Here is a 21,338-nt window from a genome sequence, read left to right as displayed (position 1 = left end):
TGTGGTGTGACGCTGGCGGGGTGACGGGTCAGTGTTGTGGTGTGACGCTGACGGGGTGATGGGTCAGTGTTGTGGTGTGACGCTGGTGGGGTGACGGGTCAGTGTTGTGGTGTGACGCTGGCGGGGTGACGGGTCAGGGTTGTGGTGTTACACTGGCGGGGTGACGGGTCAGTGTTGTGGTGTTACGCTGGCGGGGTGACGGGCCAGTGTTGTGGTGTGACGCTGGCGGGGTGACGGGTCAGTGTTGTGGTGTGACGCTGGCGGGGTGACGGATCAGTGTTGTGGTGTGACGCTGGCGGGGTGACGGGTCAGTGTTGTGGTGTGACGCTGGCGGGGTGACGGGTCAGTGTTGTGGTGTGACGTTGGCAGGGTGACGGCTCAGTGTTGTGGTGTGACGCTGGCGGGGTGACGGGTCAGTGTTGTGGTGTGACGTTGGCAGGGTGACGGGTCAGTGTTGTGGTGTGACGCTGGCGGGGTGACGGGTCAGTGTTGTGGTGTGACGCTGACGGGGTGACGGGTCAGTGTTGTGGTGTGACGCTGGCGGGGTGACGGGTCAGTGTTGTGGTGTGACGCTGGCGGAGTGACGCATGAGTGTTGTGGTGTGACGCTGGCGGAGTGACGGGTGAGTGTTGTGGTGTGACGCTGGCGGGGTGACGGGTGAGTGTTGTGGTGTGACGCTGGCGAGGTGACGGGTCAGTGTTGTGGTGTGACGCTGGCGAGGTGACGGGTCAGTGTTGCGGTGTGACGCTGACAGGGTGATGGGTGAGTGTTGTGCTGTGACGCTGGCAGGGTGACGGGTGAGTGTTGTGGTGTGACGCTGGCGAGATGACGGGTCAGTGTTGTGGTGTGACGCTGGCGAGGTGACGGGTCAGTGTTGTGGTGTGATGCTGGCGGGGTGACGGGTCAGTGTTGTGGTGTGATGCTGGCGGGGTGACGGGTCAGTGTTGTGGTGTGACGCTGGTGGGGTGACGGGTCAGTGTTGTGGTGTGACGCTGGCGGGGTGACGGGTCAGTGTTGTGGTGTGACGCTGGCGAGGTGACGGGTCAGTGTTGTGGTGAGTTAGTACTACGTATGAGCATTGATTGTGTTAGCGACCACCCACACCTCTTCGTCCACTCACACCTCTCACTCCACATTCAGGCACCTCACCACTACCTTGTGCCTCCTGGTACTATGCCTGGCACCTGTGGCACTCAACTGGGCTCTCTAAGTCACCTACTGGAACTCACTCGCCTCTTCATGAAGTGTTAGCCAAGAATTTTCACCATCTTCCTCTGCAGTGTGAGGATTAATTGTTCCAGCCCGGCGTTGTGTAGTGTTCCAGCCTCGGCGTTGTGTAGTGTTCCAGCCACGGCCTTGTATACTGTTCCAGCCACAGCCTTGTGTTTTGTTCCAGCCACGGAAATGTGTAGTTCCAGCCACGGCCTTGCGTAGTGTTCCAGCCACGGCCTTGTGTTGTGTTCCAGCCACGGCCTTGTGTAGTGTTCCAGCCACGGCCTTGTATACTGTTCCAGCCACAGCCTTGTGTTTTGTTCCAGCCACGGAAATGTGTAGTTCCAGCCACGGCCTTGCGTAGTGTTCCAGCCACGGCCTTGTATACTGTTCCAGCCACAGCCTTGTGTATTGTTCCAGCCACGGAAATGTGTAGTTCCAGCCACGGCCTTGCGTAGTGTTCCAGCCACGGCCTTGTGTAGTGTTCCAGACACGGCCTTGTGTAGTGTTCCAGCCACGGCCTTGTGTATTGTTCCAGCCATGGCATTGTGAGTTGTTCCAGCCACTGCACTGTGAATTGTAGCACCAACTGAATTGCTGACACTTTCAACTACGTTATTGTGCCTCGTTTCATTTAGAGTCTACAAATCTGTCTCCAAGTGTTGTGAGTTTCAACTGGGCCGATTCTTGACAACATGGCGGAGGACCGGCCAATAAAGTTCCAGAACGAGAAGCCTCGTAACGAAGGCTTCACCGACAGTGTGTCCTCACCGCTGGCACTTCCAGAAGGAAGACAGCAAGGGCAGCAGGAATGCTCCAGTAGGGTGCCCAAGTGCGCCCGCTGTCGCAACCACCATATACACACGCCCCTCAGAGGGCACAAGAGGTACTGCCCCTTCAGGTTGTGCCAGTGTGAGAGGTGCCAACTGACGGTGCAGCGGCAGAAGATCATGGCACAGCAGGTGGCACTGCGCAGAGCCCAGGAGCAGGACGAGGCACGGGCAGTGATGGGGGTGGCACTGAGCAGAGGGCAGGCACCTGCTTCACCCCCCACCTGGGCAGCAGAGCAGGAGGGCAGCAACAGCAGAGAAGACTCACCCTCCACTCCTGCTTCTGCCTCTGCTGACACGTCTGCTGCCTTTACTCCAGCCACTGCTGTAAGCAAACCCTCCACTTCCACCTCCAGCCTCTCGCTTGGGCACCACCTACAATGGGACCCAACGACCTTCCGCCACCTACACGGTCAGTATGAATACATACGTATCATGCACCTGCGGCCTACTGGGTCAAGCAGGCTGTGGTTGCTGGTGGCCCGCTGGCCCACACATCACAGCCTGCTTGATCTGTCACTTGACGGGACTAGTGATCCAGTTTTATCTTGACAATTTTAAACACTTGCTCCTGTAATATTTTGGTATATGGTGGGTAGCAGGTTGAAGAGTCTTGGTCCAAGCATGTTAACACACTGTTCTCATAATACAGTGGTAGTGGTGGTGGTGGTGGTGGTGGTGGTCGTGGTGATGATAGCGTTCGTGGTGGTGTTAGTGATGGTGGTGATGACAATGCTAGTAGTTGTGGTAGTGATGGTGACCGGTGAGTCTCCACGATGGTGGGTCACAGCAGACCAGCAGTGATGGTGGGTCACAGCAGACCAGCAGTGATGGTGGGTCACAGCAGACCAGCAGTGATGGTGGGTCACAGCAGACCAGCAGTGATGGTGGGTCACAGCAGACCAGCAGTGATGGTGGGTCACAGCAGACCAGCAGTGATGGAAACACAGCAGACCAACAGTGACGGAAGCACAGCGGATACTCACTGCAAAATCTGCTGACGTACAGACATCCGTGGCAAGCATCTCAGTTCACACCCTGACCTTATTGACGTACATCATACTGTACATAATACTGTACTCCAGTACATCATACTGTACATAATACTGTACTCCAGTACATCATACTGTACATAATACTGTACTCCAGTACATCATACTGTACATAGTACTGTACTCCAGTACATCATACTGTACCCCAGTACATAATACTGTACTCCAGTGCATCATACTGTACCTCCCAGTATATCATATTGTACCCAGCACACCATACTGTACTCCAGTACATCATACTGTACCCCAGTACATAATACTGTACTACACAACATCATGCTGTACCCCAGCACATCATACTGTACCCTAGTATATCATACTATACTCCAGCACATCATACTGTGCCCCAGTACATCATACTGTACCCCAGTACATCATACTGTACCCCAGTACATCATACTGTACCCCAGTACATCATACTGTACCCCAGTACATCATACTGTACCCCGGTACATCATACTGCACCCCAGTACATCATACTGTACCATAGCACATCATACTGTACTCCAGTACATCATACTGTACCTCAGTACATCATACTGTACCCCAGTACATCATACTGCACCCCAGTACATCATACTGTACCCCGGTACATCATACTGCACCCCAGTACATCATACTGTACCCCAGTACATCATACTGTACCCCAGTACATCATACTGTACCCTAGTACATCATACTGTACCCCAGTACATCATACTGTACCCCAGTACATCATGCTGTACCCCAGTACATCATACTGTACCCCAGTACATCATACTGTACCCCAGTACATCATAATGTACCCCAGTACATCATACTGTACCCCAGTACATCATACTGTACCCCAGTACATCATACTGTACCCCAGTACATCATACTGTACCCCAGTACATCATACTGTACCCCAGTACATCATACTGTACCCCAGTACATCATACTGTACCCCAGTACATCATACTGTACCCCAGTACATCATACTGTACCCCAGTACATCATACTGTACCCTAGTACATCATACTGTACCCCAGTACATCATACTGTACCCCAGTATATCATACTGTACCTCAGTACATCATACTGTACCCCAGTACATCATACTGTACCCCAGTACATCATACTGTACCCCAGTACATCATACTGTACTCCGGTACATCATACTGTACCCCAGTACATCATACTGTACCCCAGTACATCATACTGTACCCCAGTACATCATACTGTACCCTAGTACATCATACTGTACCATACTGTACCCCAGTACATCATAGTACATCATACTGTACCCCAGTACATCATACTGTACCCCAGTACATCATACTGTACCCCAGTACATCATACTGTACCCCAGTACATCATACTGTTCCCCAGTACATCATACTGTACCCCAGTACTGTACCCCAGTACATCATATTGTACCCCAGTACATCATATTGTACCCCAGTACATCATACCCAGTACATCACTGTACCCCAGTACATCATACTGTACCCCAGTACATCATACTGTACCCCAGTACATCATACTGTACCCCAGTACATCATACTGTACATCATAGTGTACCCCAGTACATCATACTGTACCCCAGTACATCATACTGTACCCCAGTACATCATACTGTACCCCAGTACATCATACTGTACCCCAGTACATCATACTGTTCCCCAGTACATCATACTGTACCCCAGTACATCATACTGTACCCCAGTACATCATATTGTACCCCAGTACATCATATTGTACCCCAGTACATCATACTGTACCCCAGTACATCATACTGTACCCCAGTACATCATACTGTACCCCAGTACATCATACTGTACCCCAGTACATCATACTGTACCCCAGTACATCATACTGTACCCCAGTACATCATACTGTACCCCAGTACATCATACTGTACCCCAGTACATCATACTGTACCCCAGTACATCATACTGTACCCCAGTACATCATACTGTACCCCAGTACATCATACTGTACCCCAGTACATCATACTGTACCCCAGTACATCATACTGTACCCCAGTACATCATACTGTACCCCAGTACATCATACTGTACCCCAGTACATCATACTGTACCCCAGTACATCATACTGTACCCCAGTACATCATACTGTACCCCAGTACATCATACTGTACCCCAGTACATCATACTGTACCCCAGTACATCATACTGTACCCCAGTACATCATACTGTACCCCAGTACATCATACTGTACCCCAGTACATCATACTGTACCCCAGTACATCATATTGTACCCCAGTACATCATACTGTACCCCAGTACATCATACTGTACCCCAGTACATCATACTGTACCCCAGTACATCATACTGTACCCCAGTACATCATACTGTACCCCAGTACATCATACTGTACCCCAGTACATCATATTGTACCCCAGTACATCATACTGTACCCCAGTACATCATACTGTACCCCAGTACATCATACTGTACCCCAGTACATCATACTGTACCCCAGTACATCATACTGTACCACCCAGTACATCATAACGTATCTCCCAGTACGCAATACCGTACCTCCCAGTACATAATACTGTATCTCCCGGTACATCATACTGTATTTCCCAGTACATCATACTGTATTTCCCAGTACATTATACTCTATTTCCCAGTACATCATACTGTATTTCCCAGTACATTATACTGTATTTCCCAGTACATTATACTGTATTTCCCAGTGCATCATACTGTATTTCCCAGTACATCATACTGTATTTCCCGGTACATTATACTGTATTTCCCAGTGCATCATACTGTATTTCCCAGTACATCATACTGTATTTCCCAGTACATCATACTGTATTTCCCAGTACATTATACTGTATTTCCCAGTACATCATACTGTATATCCCAGTACATCATACTGTATTTCCCAGTACATCATACTGTATTTCCCAGTACATCATACTGTATTTCCCAGTACATTATACTGCATTTTCCAGTACATCATACTGTATTTCCCAGTACATCATACTGTATTTCCCAGTACATCATACTGTATATCCCAGTACATCATACTGTATTTCCCTGTGCATCATACTGTATTTCCCAGTACATCATACTGTATTTCCCAGTACATTATACTGTATTTTCCAGTACATTATACTGTATTTCCCAGTACATCATACTGTATATCCCAGTACATCATACTGTATTTCCCAGTACATTATACTGTATTTCCCAGTACATCATACTGTATATCCCAGTACATCATACTGTATTTCCCAGTACATCATACTGTATTTCCCAGTACATCATACTGTATTTCCCAGTACATTATACTGTATTTTCCAGTACCTCATACTGTATTTCCCAGTACATCATACTGTATATCCCAGTACATCATACTGTATTTCCCAGTACATCATACTGTATTTCCCAGTACATCATACTGTATTTCCCAGTACATCATACTGTATTTCCCAGTACATCATACTGTATATCCCAGTACATCATACTGTATTTCCCAGTACATCATACTGTATTTCCCAGTACATCATACTGTATTTCCCAGTACATCATACTGTATATCCCAGTACATCATACTGTATTTCCCAGTACATCATACTGTATTTCCCAGTACATCATACTGTATTTCCCAGTACATCATACTGTATTTCCCAGTACATCATACTGTATTTCCCAGTACATCAAACTGTATTTCCCAGTACACCATACCGTACCTCCCGGTACATCATACTGTATTTCCCAGTACATCATACTGTATATCCCAGTACATCATACTGTATTTCTCAGTACACCATACCGTACCTCCCGGTACATCATACTGTATTTCCCAGTACATCATACTGTATATCCCAGTACATCATACTGTATTTCCCAGTACATCATACTGTATTTCCCAGTACATCATACTGTATATCCCAGTACATCATACTGTATTTCCCAGTACACCATACTGTATATCCCAGTACATCATACTGTATATCCCAGTACATCATACTGTATTTCCCAGTACATCATACTGTATATCCCAGTACATCATACTGTATTTCCCAGTACATCATACTGTATTTCCCAGTACATCATACTGTATATCCCAGTACATCATACTGTATTTCCCAGTACACCATACCGTACCTCCCGGTACATCACACTGAACAATACATCAGACGTAAAAACACAAATCATTTACTTAGTACTATCTTTAGCCTGTGTTCTCTTGTTATGAAAGTTCTCTCGTTATTCATGTTATTGTTATTCATGTTATTGTTCAGTTGAAATATCTGTTTGTATCTAGTAACTGTGTAGAGTGTTTGTATCTGTGTTTGTTGTGAGTGTGAGGAACAGTGAAGGTACCAGGACACTCCCTTGGGGCACTGAACGAGTGTGAGGAACAGTGAAGGTACCAGGACACTCCCTTGGGGCACTGAACGAGTGTGAGGAACAGTGAAGGTACCAGGACACTCCCTTGGGGCACTGAACGAGTGTGAGGAACAGTGAAGGTACCAGGACACTCCCTTGGGGCACTGAATGAGTGTGAGGAACAGTGAAGGTGCCAGGACACTCCCTTGGGGCACTGAATGAGTGTGAGGAACAGTGAAGGTGCCAGGACACTCCCTTGGGGCACTGAATGAGTGTGAGGAACAGTGAAGGTGCCAGGACACTCCCTTGGGGCACTCAACGAGTGTGAGGAACAGTGAAGGTGCCAGGACACTCCCTTGGGGCACTGAATGAGTGTGAGGAACAGTGAAGGTGCCAGGACACTCCCTTGGGGCACTGAATGAGTGTGAGGAACAGTGAAGGTACCAGGACACTCCCTTGGGGCACTGAATGAGTGTGAGGAACAGTGAAGGTACCAGGACACTCCCTTGGGGCACTGAATGAGTGTGAGGAACAGTGAAGGTGCCAGGACACTCCCTTGGGGCACTGAATGAGTGTGAGGAACAGTGAAGGTGCCAGGACACTCCCTTGGGGCACTCAACGAGTGTGAGGAACAGTGAAGGTACCAGGACACTCCCTTGGGGCACTGAATGAGTGTGAGGAACAGTGAAGGTGCCAGGACACTCCCTTGGGGCACTCAACGAGTGTGAGGAACAGTGAAGGTGCCAGGACACTCCCTTGGGGCACTGAATGAGTGTGAGGAACAGTGAAGGTGCCAGGACACTCCCTTGGGGCACTGAATGAGTGTGAGGAACAGTGAAGGTACCAGGACACTCCCTTGGGGCACTGAATGAGTGTGAGGAACAGTGAAGGTGCCAGGACACTCCCTTGGGGCACTGAATGAGTGTGAGGAACAGTGAAGGTGCCAGGACACTCCCTTGGGGCACTGAATGAGTGTGAGGAACAGTGAAGGTACCAGGACACTCCCTTGGGGCACTGAATGAGTGTGAGGAACAGTGAAGGTGCCAGGACACTCCCTTGGGGCACTGAATGAGTGTGAGGAACAGTGAAGGTGCCAGGACACTCCCTTGGGGCACTGAATGAGTGTGAGGAACAGTGAAGGTGCCAGGACACTCCCTTGGGGCACTGAATGAGTGTGAGGAACAGTGAAGGTACCAGGACACTCCCTTGGGGCACTCAACGAGTGTGAGGAACAGTGAAGGTGCCAGGACACTCCCTTGGGGCACTCAACGAGTGTGAGGAACAGTGAAGGTACCAGGACACTCCCTTGGGGCACTGAATGAGTGTGAGGAACAGTGAAGGTGCCAGGACACTCCCTTGGGGCACTCAACGAATTACTTTGCTGAGAGTAAATGTTTCATTTACATCTTACTACATTTGGTCAGGAGAGTGTATTGTTAAGTGATGGACTGTGAATAGGTGTGCTCACTTGTTTGTGTTTGACTGGGTCGAGTCGTTGCTCCTGGTCGCGTCTCTCGGCTACACACCAGTGGTGGTCACACACTTTTCCTAGCCTGTGAGTCCTGTTGTACGTACTCGTAAAACTGTGCACGAACTCTTCTTCTGACATTTCGTTGTCCAGATTGCTTCACTTTCTAAGCACCCTCAAAATGACTTTCTGACGACACTGATTTATTCGTATCTGTGTTCCTTGTTTTCAGAGCCCCTTCTTCCAAACAATATATCCCTGTCTGGTCCCTTCGAGTTCTCTATCTTGTACGTCGTAATCATGTCTTCCCTGGTTACTTTGTGTTGTAAAGTACACCACAAAGTAACCAGTTCAGAAACTAGACTCGTTACAAATTTCTAGTTTCTTGGCATCGTTTGACAGGTTGAGGCTCAATGCTGGTGCTGCATGCTCTGTGATAGAGCTGACCTACGTACTACACTGGGTCCTGAAGGACTCTTTTCTTTGTTATGTCTGAATTCCTTTCTTTAAGTTGCCAGATGTGCGTACACTGCTCACGTTATTCCGACGAGGCACATCTCCGGTGATACACTTGGTGCTATACTCACCCCTGGATCCTTGTCTAAGGTTTGTACTCTCCTCCAATCCGTATTCCAAGGCTGATTTTCTTCTCTTATTTTCACAGCTTGCATTTGCTGCGTTTAAAGTCCATACCGCCCGTCCGACCAGTCCTGTAGTGCTTCACACCATCTACCTGTACTGCCATAACATAAACTGTCGTGTTTTGTTGCCATGGCTGTAGAAATTACTACCACAAACAGTTTAACTGTGACTCTCTTTCCTCAGTACTTGCTGGAAACAGCCTGTGGCCTGGAAGTAACATACTTGTGTATGAAGATAGGCACAGATGTAAATGAATTATTCAAGGGATTACACTTAGCTATTATGGATACCCTTCCACATAGGCCTCCAGGAACATGACAAAGCAAGGAGGCAGGGAGAGTAGCAGGGAATCAGGGAGAGTAGCAGGGAACCAGGGAGAGTAGCAGGGAGGCAGGGAGAGTAGCAAGGAATCAGGGAGATTAGCAAGGAGGCAGGGAGAGTAGCAGGGAATCAGGGAGATTAGCAGGGAGGCAGGGAGAGTAGCAAGAAATCAGGGAGAGTAGCAGGGAGGCAGGGAGAGTAGCAGGGAGGCAGTGAGAGTAGCAGGGAGGCAATGAGAGTAGCAGGGAATCAGGGAGATTAGCAGGGAGGCAGGGAGAGTAGCAGGAAATCAGGGAGAGTAGCATGGAGGCAGGGAGAGTAGCAAGGAGGCAGGGAGAGTAGCAGGAAATCAAGGAGAGTAGCAGGGAGGCAGGGAGAGTAGCAGGGAATCAGGGAGAATAGCAGGGAACCAGGGAGAGTAGCGGGGAATCAGGGAGAGTAGCAGGGAATCAGGGAGAGTAGCAGGGAGGCAGGGAGAGTAGCAGGGAATCAGGGAGAGTAGCAGGGAATCAGGGAGAGTAGCAGGGAGGCAGGGAGAGTAGCAGGGAGGCAGGGAGAGTAGCAGGGAATCAGGGAGAGTAGCAGGGAATCAGGGAGAGTAACAGGGAATCAGAGAGAGTTGCAGGGAATCAGGGAGAGTAGCAGGGAGGAAGGGAGAGTAGCAGGGAGGCAGGGAGAGTAGCAGGGAATCAGGGAGAGTAGCAGGGAGGCAGGGAGAGTACCAGGGAATCAGGGAGAGTACCAGGGAATCAGGGAGAGTACCAGGGAATCAGGGAGAGTAGCAGGGAATCAGGGAGAGTAGCAGGGAATCAGGGAGAGTTGCAGGGAATCAGGGAGAGTAGCAGGGAGGCAGGGAGAGTAGCAGGGAGGCAGGGAGAGTAGCAGGGAATCAAGGAGAGTAGCATGGAATCAGGGAGAGTAGCAGGGAATCAAGGAGAGTAGCAGGGAGGCAGGGAGAGAGCCAGGGAATCAGGGAGAGTTGCAGGGAATCAGGGAGAGTAGCATGGAATCAGGGAGAGTAGCAGGGAATCAGGGAGAGTAGCAGGGAGGCAGGGAGAGTACCAGGGAATCAGGGAGAGTACCAGGGAATCAGGGAGAGCACCATGGAATCAGGGAGAGGAGCAGGGAATCAGGGAGAGTAGCAGGGAATCAGGGAGAGTAGCAGGCAATCAGGAAGAGTAGCAGGGAATCAGGGAGAGTAGCAGGGAGGCAGGGAGAGTAGCAAGGAGGCAGGGAGAGTAGCAGAAAATCAGGGAGAGTAGCAGGGAGGCAGGGAGAGTAGCAGGAAATCAGGGAGAGTAGCAGGGAGGCAGGGAGAGTAGCAATTAGGCAGGGAGAGTAGCAGGAAATCAGGGAGAGTAGCAGGGAGGCAGGGAGAGTAGCAAGGAGGCAGGGAGAGTAGCAGGGAGGCAGGGAGAGTAGCAGGGAATCAGGGAGAGTAGCAGGGAACCAGGGAGAGTAGCGGGGAATCAGGGAGAGTAGCAGGGAATCAGGGAGAGTAGCAGGGAGGCAGGGAGAGTAGCAAGGAGGCAGGGAGAGTAGCAGGGAGGCAGGGAGAGTAGCAGGGAATCAGGGAGAGTAGCAGATAATCAGGGAGAGTAGCAGGGAGGCAGGGAGAGTAGCAGGGAATCAGGGAGAGTAGCAGGGAATCAATGAGAGTAACAGGGAATCAGGGAGAGTTGCAGGGAATCAGGGAGAGTAGCAGGAGGCATGGAGAGTAGCAGGGAGGCAGGGAGAGTAGCAGGGAATCAGGGAGAGTAGCATGAAATCAGGGAGAGTAGCAGGGAAACAGGGAGAGTAGCAGGGAGGCAGGGAGAGTACCAGGGAATCAGGGAGAGTACCAGGGAATCAGGGAGAGTATCAGGGAATCAGGGAGAGTAGCAGGGAATCAGGGAGAGTACCAGGGAATCAGGGAGAGTACCAGGGAATCAGGGAGAGTAGCAGGGAATCAGAGAGAGTATCAGGGAATCAGGAAGAGTAGCAGGGAGGCAGAGAGAGTAGCAGGGAATCAGGAAGAGTAGCAGGGTGGCAGGGAGAGTAGCAGAGAGGCAGGGAGAGTAGCAGGGAGAGTAGATTCCGTGCTAACTTAACTAAGCAAGCAATAACTAAACAGAATGTCGAAAAGAATTTTGATTTCTTAAACAAGTTTAAGAAACATTGTTAGAAAAGAACTAGCAAACGAGAGTTTGATTCTAGAACAGGACAGATACGAACTAGCAGACTTGATCAGTGGATAACAGGATGTTACTACTAGACTAAGGCTAGGCTATAAGTATCTCTGACAGTACTGTTGTTACTACTAGACTAAGGTTAGGCTATAAGTATCTCTGACAGTACTGTTGTTACTACTAGACTAAGGTTAGGCTATAAGTATCTCTGACAGTACTGTTGTTACTACTAGACTAAGGTTAGGCTATAAGTATCTCTGACAGTACTGTTGTTACTACTAGACTAAGGTTAGGCTATAAGTATCTCTGACAGTACTGTTGTTACTACTAGACTAAGGTTAGGCTATAAGTATCTCTGACAGTACTGTTGTTACTACTAGACTAAGGTTAGGCTATAAGTATCTCTGACAGTACTGTTGTTACTACTAGACTAAGGTTAGGCTATAAGTATCTCTGACAGTACTGTTGTTACTACTAGACTAAGGCTAGGCTATAAGTATCTCTGACAGTACTGTTGTTACTACTAGACTAAGTCTACGCTATAAGTATCTCTTACAGTACTGTTGTTACTACTAGACTAAGGCTAGGCTATAAGTATCTCTGACAGTACTGTTCTTACTACTAGACTAAGGTTAGGCTATAAGTATCTCTGACAGTACTGTTGTTACTGCTAGACTAAGTCTACGCTATAAGTATCTCTGACAGTACTGTTGTTACTACTAGACTAAGGTTAGGCTATAAGTATCTCTGACAGTACTGTTGTTACTGCTAGACTAAGTCTACGCTATAAGTATCTCTGACAGTACTGTTGTTACTACTAGACTAAGGTTAGGCTATAAGTATCTCTGACAGTACTGTTGTTACTACTAGACTAAGGTTAGGCTATAAGTATCTCTGACAGTACTGTTGTTACTGCTAGACTAAGGCTAGGCTATAAGTATCTCTGACAGTACTGTTCTTACTACTAGACTAATGTTAGGCTATAAGTATCTCTGACAGTACTGTTGTTACTACTAGACTAAGGTTAGGCTATAAGTATCTCTGACAGTACTGTTGTTACTGCTAGACTAAGGCTAGGCTATAAGTATCTCTGACAGTACTGTTCTTACTACTAGACTAATGTTAGGCTATAAGTATCTCTGACAGTACTGTTGTTACTACTAGACTAAGGTTAGGCTATTGTTACTACTAGACTAAGGCTAGGCTATAAGTATCTCTGATAGTACTGTTGTTATTACTAGACTAAGTCTACGCTATAAGTATCTCTGACAGTACTGTTGTTACTACTAGACTAAGGTTAGGCTATAAGTATCTCTGACAGTACTGTTGTTTCTGCTAGACTAAGGCTAGGCTATAAGTATCTCTGACAGTACTGTTGTTACTACTAGACTAAGGCTAGGCTATAAGTATCTCTGACAGTACTGTTGTTACTACTAGACTAAGGCTAGGCTATAAGTATCTCTAACAGTACTGTTGGTACTACAAGACTAAGGCTAGAAGGTGAAGGGTGTGGTAGGAGGTGTGGGGTGTGGTAGGATGTGCAGGGTGTGGTAGGAGGTGTAGGGTGTGGTAGGAGGTGCAGGGTGTGGTAGGAGGTGTAGGGTGTGGTAGGAGGTGTGGGGTGTGGTAGGAGGTGTAGGGTGTGGTAGGAGGTGCAGGGTGTGGTAGGAGGTGTAGGGCGTGGTAGGAGGTGTAGGGTGTGGTAGGAGGTGTAGGGTGTGGTAGGAGGTGCAGGGTGTGGTAGGAGGTGTAGGGTGTGGTAGGATGTGTGGGGTGTGGTAGGAGGTGTAGGGTGTGGTAGGAGGTGTAGGGTGTGGTAGGAGATGTAGGGTGTGGTAGGAGGTGTGGGGTGTGGTAGGAGGTGTAGGGTGTGGTAGGAGCTGCAGGGTGTGGTAGGAGATGTAGGGCGTGGTAGGAGGTGTAGGGTGTGGTAGGAGGTGTAGGGTGTGGTAGGATATGTGGGGTGTGGTAGGAGGTGTAGGGTGTGGTAGGAGGTGTAGGGTGTGGTAGGAGATGTAGGGTGTGGTAGGAGGTGCAGAGTGTGGTAGGAGGTGTAGGGTGTGGTAGGAGGTGTGGGGTGTGGTAGAAGGTGTAGGGTGTGGTAGGGTGTGTGGGGTGTGGTAGAAGGTGTAGGGTGTGGTAGGAGGTGTGGGGTGTGGTAGGAGGTGTAGGGTGTGGTAGGAGATGTAGGGTGTGGTAGGAGGTGTAGGGTGTGGTAGGAAGTGTAGGGTGTGGTAGGAGGTGCAAGGTGTGGTAGGAGGTGTAGGGTGTGGTAGGAGGTGTAGGGTGTGGTAGGAGGTGTAGGGTGTGGTAAGAGGTGTAGGGTGTGGTAGGAGGTGTGGGGTGTGGTAGGAGGTGCAGGGTGTGGTAGGAGGTGTAGGGTGTGGTAGGAGGTGTAGGGTGTGGTAGGAGATGCAAGGTATGGTAGGAGGTGCAGGGTGTGGTAGGAGGTGTAGGGTGTGGTAGGATGTGTGGGGTGTGGTAGGAGGTGTAGGGTGTGGTAGGAGGTGTAGGGTGTGGTAGGAGGTGCAGGGTGTGGTAGGAGGTGTAGGGTGTGGTAGGAGGTGCAGGGTGTGGTAGGAGGTGTAGGGTGTGGTAGGAGGTGTAGGGTGTGGTAGGAGGTGTAGGGTGTGGTAGGAGGTGCAGGGTGTCGTAGGATGTGTAGTGTGTGGCAGGAGGTGTGGGGTGTGGTAGGAGGTGTAGGGTGTGGTAGGAGGTGCAGGGTGTGGTAGGAGGTGTAGGGTGTGGTAGGAGGTGTAGGGTGTGGTAGAAGGTGTGGGGTGTGGTAGGAGGTGCAGGGTGTGGTAGGAGGTGTAGGGTGTGGTAGGAGGTGTAGGGTGTGGTAGGAGGTGCAGGGTGTGGTAGGAGGTGTGGGGTGTGGTAGGAGGTGCAGGGTGTGGTAGGAGGTGTAGGGTGTGGTAGGAGGTGTAGGGTGTGGTAGGAGGTGTAGGGTGTGGTAGGAGGTGCAGGGTGTGGTAGGAGGTGTAGGGTGTGGTAGGAGGTGTAGGGTGTGGTAGGAGGTGTAGGGTGTGGTAGGAGGTGTAGGGTGTGGTAGGATGTGTGGGGTGTGGTAGGAGGTGTAGGGTGTGGTAGGAGGTGTAGGGTGTGGTAGATGAGGGTGTGGTAGGAGGTGGGTGTGGTAGGAGGTGCAAGGAGGTGTGGTAGGAGTTGTAGGGTGTGGTAGGAGGTGTAGGGTGTGGTAGGATGTGTGGGGTGTGGTAGGAGGTGTAGGGTGTGGTAGGAGGTGAAGGGTGTGGTAGGAGATGTAGGGTGTGGTAGGATGTGCAAGGTGTGGTAGGAGGTGCAGAGCGTGGTAGGAGGTGTAGGGTGTGGTAGGAGGTGTGGGGTGGGGTAGAAGGTGTAGGGTGTGGCAGGGTGTGTGTGGTGTGGTAGAAGGTGTAAAGTGTTGTACGAGGTGTGGGGTGTGGTAGGAGGTGTAGGGTGTGGTAGGAGGTGTAGGGTGTGGTAGGAGGTGTAGGGTGTGGTAGGAGGTGTAGGGTGTGGTAGGAGGTGCAGGGTGTGGTAGGAGGTGTAGGGTGTGGTAGGAGGTGTAGGGTGTGGTAGGAGGTGTAGGGTGTGGTAGGAGGTGTAGGGTGTGGTAGGAGGTGTGGGGTGTGGTAGGAGGTGCAGGGTGTGGTAGGAGGTGTAGGGTGTGGTAGGAGGTGTAGGGTGTGGTAGGAGGTGCAGGGTGTGGTAGGAGGTGCAGGGTGTGGTAGGAGGTGTAGGGTGTGGTAGGAGGTGTAGGGTGTGGTAGGAGGTGTAGGGTGTGGTAGGAGGTGTAGGGTGTGGTAGGAGGTGCAGGGTGTGGTAGGAGGTGTAGGGTGTGGTAGGAGGTGCAGGGTGTGGTAGGAGGTGTAGGGTGTGGTAGGAGGTGTAGGGTGTGGTAGGAGGTGTAGGGTGTGGTAGGAGGTGCAGGGTGTGGTAGGATGTGTAGGGTGTGGTAGGAGGTGTGGGGTGTGGTAGGAGGTGTAGGGTGTGGTAGGAGGTGCAGGGTGTGGTAGGAGGTGTAGGGTGTGGTAGGAGGTGTAGGGTGTGGTAGGAGGTGTGGGGTGTGGTAGGAGGTGCAGGGTGTGGTAGGAGGTGTAGGGTGTGGTAGGAGGTGTAGGGTGTGGTAGGAGGTGCAGGGTGTGGTAGGAGGTGTGGGGTGTGGTAGGAGGTGCAGGGTGTGGTAGGAGGTGTAGGGTGTGGTAGGAGGTGTGGGGTGTGGTAGGAGGTGTAGGGTGTGGTAGGAGGTGCAGGGTGTGGTAGGAGGTGTAGGGCGTGGTAGGAGGTGTAGGGTGTGGTAGGAGGTGTAGGGTGTGGTAGGAGGTGTAGGGTGTGGTAGGATGTGTGGGGTGTGGTAGGAGGTGTAGGGTGTGGTAGGAGGTGTAGGGTGTGGTAGGAGATGTAGGGTGTGGTAGGAGGTGCAAGGTGTGGTAGGAGGTGCAGAGTGTGGTAGGAGGTGTAGGGTGTGGCAGGAGGTGTGGGGTGTGGTAGAAGGTGTAAGGTGTGGTAGGGTGTGTGGGGTGTGGTAGAAGGTGTAGGGTGTGGTAGGAGGAGTGGGGTGTGGTAGGAGGTGTAGGGTGTGGTAGGAGGTGTAGGGTGTGGTAGGAGGTGTAGGGTGTGGTAGGAGGTGTAGGGTGTGGTAGGAGGTGCAAGGTGTGGTAGGAGGTGTAGGGTGTGGTAGGAGGTGTAGGGTGTGGTAGGAGGTGTAGGGTGTGGTAGGAGGTGTAGGGTGTGGTAGGAGGTGTGGGGTGTGGTACGAGGTGCAGGGTGTGGTAGGTGTAGGGTGTGGTAGGAGGTGCAGGGTGTGGTAGGAGGTGTAGGGTGTGCTAGGATGTGTAGGGTGTGGTAGGAGGTGTAGGGTGTGGAAGGAGGTGTAGGGTGTGGTAGGAGGTGCAGGGTGTGGTAGGAGGTGTAGGGTGTGGTAGGAGGTGTAGGGTGTGGTAGGAGGTGCAGGGTGTGGTAGGAGGTGCAGGGTGTGGTAGGAGGTGTAGGGTGTGGTAGGAGGTGTAGGGTGTGGTAGGAGGTGTAGGGTGTGGTAGGAGGTGCAGGGTGTGGTAGGAGGTGTAGGGTGTGGTAGGAGGTGCAGGGTGTGGTAGGAGGTGTAGGGTGTGGTAGGAGGTGTAGGGTGTGGTAGGAGATGTAGGGTGTTGTAGGAGGTGCAAGGTGTGGTAGGAGGTGCAAAGTGTGGTAGGAGGTGTAGGGTGTGGCAGGAGGTGTAAGGTGTGGTAGGGCGTGTGGGGTGTGGTAGGAGGTGTAGGGTGTGGTAGGAGGTGTAGGGTGTGGTAGGAGGTGCAGGGTGTGGTAGGAGGTGTAGGGTGTGGTAGGAGGTGTAGGGTGTGGTAGGAGGTGTAGGGTGTGGTAGGATGTCTGGGGTGTGGTAGGAGGTGTAGGGTGTGGTAGGAGTAGGGTGTGCAGGGTTTGGTAGGAGGTGTAGGGTGTGGTAGGAGGTATAGGGTGTGGTAGGAGGTGTAGGGTGTGGTAGTGAGGTGTAGGGTGTGGTAGGAGGTGTAGGGTGTGGTAGGAGGAGGTGTAGGGTGTGGTAGGAGGTGTGGGGTGTGGTAGTAGGTGTAGGGTGTGGTAGGTTGTGTAGGGTGTGGTAGGAGGTGTAGGGTGTGGTCGGAGGTGTAGGGTGTGGTAGGAGGTATAGGGTGTGGTAGGAGATTTAGGGTGTGGTAGGATGTGCAAGGTGTGGAAGGAGGTGCAGGTGTAGGGTGTGGTAGGAGGTGCAGGGTGTGGTAGAAGGTGTAGGGTGTGGTAGGAGGAGTGGGGTGTGGTAGGAGGTGTAGGGTGTGGTAGGAGGTGCAGGGTGTGGTAGGAGGTGTAGGGTGTGGTAGGAGGTGTAGGGTGTGGTAGGAGGTGTAGGGTGTGGTAGGAGGTGCAGGGTGTCGTAGGATGTGTAGTGTGTGGCAGGAGGTGTGGGGTGTGGTAGGAGGTGTAGGGTGTGGTAGGAGGTGCAGGGTGGGGTAGGAGGTGTAGTGTGTGGTAGGAGGTGTAGGGTGTGGTAGGAGGTGCAGGGTGTGGTAGGAGGTGTAGGGTGTGGTAGGAGGTGTAGGGTGTGGTAGGAGGTGTGGGGTGTGGTAGGAGGTGCAGGGTGTGGTAGGAGGTGTAGGGTGTGGTAGGAGGTGTAGGGTGTGGTAGGATTTGTGGGGTGTGGCAGGAGGTGTAGGGTGTGGTAGGAGGTGTAGGGTGTGGTAGTGAGTGTGTAGGAGGTGGGTGTGGTAGGAGGTGTAGGGTGTGGTAGGAGGTGCAGGGTGTGGTAGGAGGGTGAGGTGTAGGGTGTGGTAGGAGGAGGTGTAGGGTGTGGTAGGAGGTGTAGGGTGTGGTAGGAGGTGCAGGGTGTGGTAGGAGGTGTAGGGTGTGGTAGGAGGGTAGGAGGTGTAGGGTGTGGTAGGAGGTGTAGGGTGTGGTAGGAGTGTGGTAGGGGTGTGGTAGGAGGTGTTGGGTGTGGTAGGAGGTGCAGGGTGTGGTAGGAGGTGAAGGGTGTGGTAGGAGGTGAAGGGTGTGGTAGGAGGTGTAGGTGTGTGGTAGGTAGGAGGTGTAGGGTGGTAGGAGGGTGTGGTAGGAGTGTGGTGTAGGGTGTGGTAGGAGGTGTAGGGTGTGGTAGGAGGTAGGGTGTGGTAGGAGGTGCAGGGTGTGGTAGGAGGTGTAGGGTGTGGTAGGAGGTGTAGGGTGTGGTAGGAGGTGTAGGGTGTGGTAGGTAGGAGGTGTGGGGTGTGGTAGGAGGTGTAGGGTGTGGTAGGAGGTGTAGGGTGTGGTAGGAGGTGTAGGGTGTGGTAGAAGGAGTGGGGTGTGGTAGGAGGTGTAGGGTGTGGTAGGTGGTGCAGGGTGTGGTAGGAGGTGTAGGGTGTGGTAGGAGGTGTGGGGTGTGGTAGAGAGTTGTACGGTGTGGTAGGAGGTGTGGTGTGTGGTAGGAGGTGTAGGGTGTGGTAGTGTAGGGTGTGGTAGGAGGTGCTGGGTGTGGTAGGAGGTGTAGGGTGTGGTTGGCGGTGTAGGGTGTGGTAGGAGGTGCAGGGTGTGGTAGGAGGTGTAGGGTGTGGTAGGAGGTGTAGGGTGTGGTAGGAGGTGTGGGGTGAGGTAGGAGGTGCAGGGTGTGGTAGGAGGTGTAGGGTGTGGTAGGAGGTGCAGGGTAAAGTAGGAGGTGTAGGGTGGGGTAGGAGGTGTTGGTGTGGTAGGGGGTGCAAGGTGTGGTAGGAGGTGCTGGGTGTGGTAGGAGGTGTAGGGTGTGGTAGGACGAGTAGGGTATAGTAGGAGGTGTAGGGTGTGGTAGGAAATGCAGGGTGTGGTAGGAGGTGTAGGGTATGGTAGGAGGTGGTAGGAGGTGTAGGGTGTGGTAGGAGGTGTAGGGTGTGGTAGGAGGTCTAAGGTGTGGTAGGAGTGTGCAGGGTGTGGTAGGAGGTGTGGTGTGGTAGGAGGTGTGGTGTGGTGGGAGGTGTGGTGTGGTGGGAGGTGTGGTGTGGTGGGAGGTGTGGTGTGGTGGGAGGTGTGGTGTGGTGGGAGGTGTGGTGTGGTGGGAGGTGTGGTGTGGTAGGAGGTGTGGTGTGGTAGGAGTAGGAGGTGTAGGGTGTGGTAGGAGGTGTAGGGTGTGGTAGGAGGTGTAGGGTGTGATAGGAGGTGTAGGGTGTGGTAGGAGGTGCAGGGTGTGTGGTAGTAGAAGGTGTGGGGTGTGGTAGGAAGTGTAGGGTGTGGTAGGAGGTGTAGGGTGTGGTAGGAGGTGTAGGGTGTGGTAGGAGGTGAAGGGTGTGGTAAGAGGTGTAGGGTGTGGTAGGAGGTGTGGGGTGTGGTAGGAGGTGCAGGGTGTGGTAGGAGGTGTAGGGTGTGGTAGGAGGTGTAGGGTGTGGTAGGAGGTGTAGGGTGTGGTAGGAGGTGCAGGGTGTGGTAGGAGGTGTAGGGCGTGGTAGGAGGTGTAGGGTGTGGTAGGAGGTGTAGGGTGTGGTAGGAGGTGCAGGGTGTGGTAGGAGGTGTAGGGTGTGGTAGGAGGTGTGGGGTGTGGTAGAAGGTGTAGGGTGTGGTAGGAGGTGTAGGGTGTGGTAGAGGTGTAGGGTGTGTAGGGTGTGGTAGGAGGTGTAGGGGTGTGGTAGGAGGTGTAGGGTGTGGGTAGGGTGTGGTAGGAGGTGTAGGGTGTGGTAGGAGTGTGTAGGGTGTGGTAGTGTAGGGTGTGGTAAAAGGTGTAGGGTGTGGTAGGAGGTGTAGGGTGTGGTAGGTAGGGAGGGTGTGGTAGGTGTAGGGAGTTGTAGGAGGTGTAGGGTGTGGTAGGAGGTGTAGGGTGTGGTAGGAGGTGCAGGGTGTGGTAGGAGGTGTAGGGTGTGGTAGGATGTGTCGGGTGTGGTAGGAGGTGTATGGTGTGGTAGGAGGTGCAGGGTATGGTAAAAGGTGTGGGGTGTGGTAGGAGGTGCAGGGTGTGGTGGGAGGTGTAGGGTGTGGTAGGAGGTGCATGGTGTGGTAGGAAGTGAAGGGTGTGGTAGGAGGTGCAGGGTGTGGTAGGAGGTGTAGGGAGTAGTAGGAGGTGTAGGGTGTGGTAGGAGGTGGGGTGTGGTAGGAGGTGTTGGGTGTGGTAGGAGGTGTGGGGTGTGGTAGGAGGTGCAGCGTGTGGTAGGAGGTGCAGTGTGTGGTAGGAGGTGTAGGGTGTGGTAGGAGGTGTAGGGTGTGGTAGGAGGTGTAGGGTGTGGTAGGAGGTGTAGGGTGTGGGTGTAGGAGGTGTGGTAGGAGGTGTGGGGTGTGGTAGTGAGTGTAGGGTGTGGTAGTGAGTGTGTAGGAGGTGTGGGGTGTGGTAGGAGGTGTAGGGTGTGGTAGGAGGTGCAGGGTGTGGTAGGAGGTGTAGGGTGTGGGTGTAGGGTGTGGTAGGAGGTGCAGGGTGTGGTAGTGAGGTGTAGGGTGTGGTAGGAGGTGGAGGGTGTGGTAGGAGGTGCAGGGTGTGGTAGGAGGTGTTGGGTGTGGTAGGAGGTGTAGGGTGTGGTAGGAGGTGTAGGGTGTGGTAGGAGTTGTAGGGTGTAGTAGGAGGTGAGGGTGTGTAGGAGTGTGGTAGGAGCTGTAGGGTGTGGCAGGAGGTGTAGGGTGTGGTAGGAGGTGCAGGGTGTGTGTAGGGTGTGGTAGGGTGTGTGGGGTGTGGTAGGAGGTGTAGGGTGTGGTAGGAGGTGTAGGAGGGGGTGTGGTAGGAGGTGTAGGGTGTGGTAGGAGGTGTAGGGTGTGGTAGTGTAGGAGGTGGTGTAGGGTGTGGTAGGAGGTGCAGGGTGTGGTAGGAGTGTGTAGGTGTAGGGTGTGGTAGTGAGGGTGTGTAGGGTGTGGTAGGAGGTGTAGGGTGTGGTAGGAGGTGTAGGGTGTGGTACGA

At 52.1% G+C, this 21,338-nt stretch overlaps 1 protein-coding gene across 1 annotated transcript in view; it reads left to right on the top strand.

Annotated features, from left to right (window-relative positions):
- The first annotated feature begins 1,621 nt into the window (after positions 1–1,621).
- The window catches only part of LOC128698447 (doublesex- and mab-3-related transcription factor 1Y-like), a 33,135-nt gene continuing 13,418 nt past the window's right edge, over positions 1,622–21,338 (top strand). Inside the window, exon 1 of the mRNA XM_053790660.2 lies at positions 1,622–2,454. Within this exon, the coding sequence (XP_053646635.2) occupies positions 1,908–2,454 (547 nt within the window). The 5' untranslated portion in view covers positions 1,622–1,907. The remainder of the gene's footprint in view (positions 2,455–21,338) is intronic.

The sequence above is a fragment of the Cherax quadricarinatus genome, chromosome 14 (assembly GCF_038502225.1).
Source record: "Cherax quadricarinatus isolate ZL_2023a chromosome 14, ASM3850222v1, whole genome shotgun sequence".
In the NCBI taxonomy this organism is placed as follows: Eukaryota; Metazoa; Arthropoda; class Malacostraca; order Decapoda; family Parastacidae; genus Cherax; species Cherax quadricarinatus.
Note: the sequence above shows the minus strand (reverse complement) of the source record. Positions and strands in the feature narration are given on the sequence as shown.